The sequence below is a fragment of the Terrapene carolina genome, unplaced genomic scaffold (assembly GCF_002925995.2).
Source record: "Terrapene carolina triunguis isolate 2854851 unplaced genomic scaffold, T_m_triunguis-2.0 Scaffold193, whole genome shotgun sequence".
Classification (NCBI taxonomy): domain Eukaryota; kingdom Metazoa; phylum Chordata; order Testudines; family Emydidae; genus Terrapene; species Terrapene triunguis.
In genome coordinates, this window is record NW_020664544.1 from 4,522,644 (window position 1) to 4,525,729 (window position 3,086).

At 63.3% G+C, this 3,086-nt stretch overlaps 1 protein-coding gene across 1 annotated transcript in view; it reads left to right on the forward strand.

The window, feature by feature from the left end:
- Positions 1–3,086, forward strand: part of SRCIN1 (SRC kinase signaling inhibitor 1) — a 92,624-nt gene that overhangs the window by 65,758 nt on the left and 23,780 nt on the right. Inside the window, exons 8-9 of the mRNA XM_026654775.1 lie at positions 293–336; positions 1,158–1,336. Coding sequence (XP_026510560.1) covers positions 293–336; positions 1,158–1,336 — 223 coding nt within the window. The remainder of the gene's footprint in view (positions 1–292; positions 337–1,157; positions 1,337–3,086) is intronic.

Below are 3,086 nucleotides of genomic sequence, written 5' to 3' on the forward strand. Positions count from 1 at the left end.
GGGACGCGTTAGGGTCTTGCTGCCCCCTCCCAATCTCCCCCCTCAAACAGCCCCAAAGGGAGATCCTGCCTCTCCCTTCCCAAGCTGACCACGCTGGGGTTCCCCTGGGCCGTGAGGGGGGAGATTGGGAGGGGGCAGCAAGACCCTAACGCGTCCCAGTTAACATCCTTCTCCGGGCACCTCCTCCCCTGCTCGTGGCCTAGCTCAGTGACCTCCCACCTTTGCCGGCTCTCCTGGGCCGGGGCTTGGCATGTTTAACCCGCTCTCATCTGCCGCCCTCCCCTCCATGCAGCGAGAAGACGGACGCCACCAACGGAGGGACGCCCCCGTCAGCACGTAAGTGACAGAGCCGCAGCCCCAAACCCCGCCGGTGCACTGGGTCCTCCCACTGCGGGGGCCGGGGAGACGCCATTGGGGTAGCTGGCCCCGGGTCGGAGAGGAGCGCATGGGATTTCAGGCTCCAGGGGCGTGTGGGAGGGGAGGTGGCATCAGCCCTCGAGGATGGGTCCCCGTCCTCTGCTCCTGCCCCGTCTCTCCAGTGAGGAACGTGGCTTCTGAGGGAGCCACTGAGCAGCTCCACAGAAAGACCCAGGAAGCCTGGCCCAGCCCCACCCCACACAGCAGCTCCTCCCCCATCGGCCCTGTCCCCACCCCACACAGCAGCTCCTCCCCCACCATCCTGTCCCCACCACACACAGCAGTGCATTCCTCGCTCAGTGCCCTAAAATCCCCCCCTTGCCCACACTGGGAGCGCCCAGACGAGTGATTCTGTTTCTAGGGGCTCTTTGGCAGTTGGTTTCTTGCTGCCTGGTCTCAGGGTACAATTCTGGGCACCAAACCCACCCGCCTCTAGGCCGAAACGGGGCTGGGTTTAGCCGCAGGACCGGGCCGGAAAGTGGGTTCTGTGGAAGGTGGGAGAACCAGATTTGCAGACGCAGCCATGGCGTGGGGTGTCTCTTGCTGGAGGGGCCCGGTGGGCTGTGGAAGGGAGACCAAGGGGCGGTGCCTTATATTTATGTAGGGCCTCCCCGGCAGACTGAAAGCACTGTGTGTGTCTAGAGGGGGGAGGAGAGGGGGCAGAGAACGAGGGAGAAGGGATGGGAGCCTTCCCCGGACTTAGCACTGCATTGGCTGTCCTGCTCTGTTCTTGCTCTCAGCCGCCAGCCGGAGCTGCACGGCGACTCCGATCCCTGCCGCCTCGTACCCCTCCGCCACCAGCACCCCGGCCGGGCAGCCGACGGCCATCACCCGTCTGCACATGCAGCTACACCTCCACGACCTGCAGCAGAACGCCAGCGACCTCCGCAACCAGCTGCAGCAGCTGAAGAAGCTGCAGGTGAGGAGCGCCAGTCTGGGAGCGTGCCCGCCGGCTCTCATCGGGGCATGTGCGGCTCAGGGCCAGGAGAGTCCTGCCTGGCCTCCTAGCACACAGCTCCTGGCCCCAGTGGCAGGGGGTGGGGAAGGTCACCTGCAGGAATGGCCCAGTCGGCCAAAGGACCCCCGGAGTCAGACCTACGCTGCAAAACAAGGTGTGGTCTTAACCCGGGTTCAAATAGCAGTGAAGATCCGGCCACTTGGCTTTAATCCCAGGCTCCCCCATCGCTCACGCTGCCGTGTCGTCACTGCTCTTTGAACCCGAGTTAAGAACACCCCTTTGTCCCAGTGTAGACAGACCCTAAGGGGGCAGCTTGCCCTCCATGTCCCATTGTATCCTCAGCCTCATGTCCGAAACCACCATCCAGCGCCTGTGGTGCTGGTGATACGGGGACCAGCCTGAGACCCGCCAACGCCCGTGGGCCACCAAAGAGCTGTCCCGTGGCCATCGCCCCTGTGGGGGCAGAAAGCGCCGCAGCCCGTTCACCAGCCCCTGAGCCTGCTGTCCTGCTGCTCAGGTTCGAACTCAGCCCAGCTTCTTGGCCTGGAGCAAAGCAAAGGAGCGTTGGTTGGCAAAGGGGAGATTGGCTGTTCCGTGCCCAGTTAAGATCCGGGGTAGCGGAGCAGCGTTCCCCCACATCCACAGCCGGGCCCCCCTGTCCTCCTCCTCTCTCCCTGCTAGCTCCTATCCCCACCCGCAGCTTGCACCAGAATCCCACCCTTCCTGCTGAGCAATGCTTGCCCTGGCACTGGACGGCCAGGCAGATGGCAGCTCCTCGTCAGGAGCCAGGGATCTTGGTGGCCAGGCCCAGCTTTTCTTGGTCTTGTCTAGCGCCAAAGCTAATTACCAGTGACAGATTTGGGGGGAGCGGCGGTTCTGGCTGGCGCTGCAGAGATAGGGGAGGGGGAAGCGGTCCAGTCGGGTGGAATAGAGAACGGCTGACGCCCTCCCAGGGCCCGGCTCCTTCCGTCAATCGGCCAGATTCCCGGGAAATACGTCCGAGATCAAAGTCCAGCCTGTGCCACACACACCCGCCCCTGCGTCTGTCTCGCCCTGACCCTCCTTGGCAGACCCTGCCACAGCCGGGATTGCCAGGCGAACCAGAGGGGTCGAGCCCGGCGGCTTTGCCTGGGGAAAGCACGCAGAGTGCGGGGGGTTGGGGAACGATCTTTGCCAGCTGTTTGATTTTTAAGCTGACCCGCGGGTGGACACTGGAGCCAGCCTGGTAGTCGTGACGAAGGGTGGTTGGTTGCTCTCCAGTGGGACAGAGGAAAAGGGGATCCCCGGCGAGCCCCCCAACATGTGTGCTAGGGTTGAGCTGCACCCACCTGTCATGCTGGGAGGTTAATATGTAATCGACTTGTGTCCCCCCCCAGTGCCACCACCACATTCTCACCTGGGCAATGACAGCCGCATGTTATCCCCGGAGCTGGGGTCAGCACTTCACAATCCCCCCTCGTCCCCCCAGGTTCCCAGCCAGCCTTGAATCCCGCCCCCCTTTGCCCTCCTATGTGCAAATGGGAGCTCCCTGTCTCCTGTTCTACTAGGAAAGACCCTTGCCAAGCTGGGGTCCTGGCTCCCACTGCCTTGCTCCAACCACCGGCTAGAACTGGGAATAGAACCCAGGAGTCCTGGTTCCCCCTGCCCTGCATTGCCATTCTGGGTGTTCGGATCTGTACTGGGGAGGGGGACAGAATCGGTCGGCTTTTCC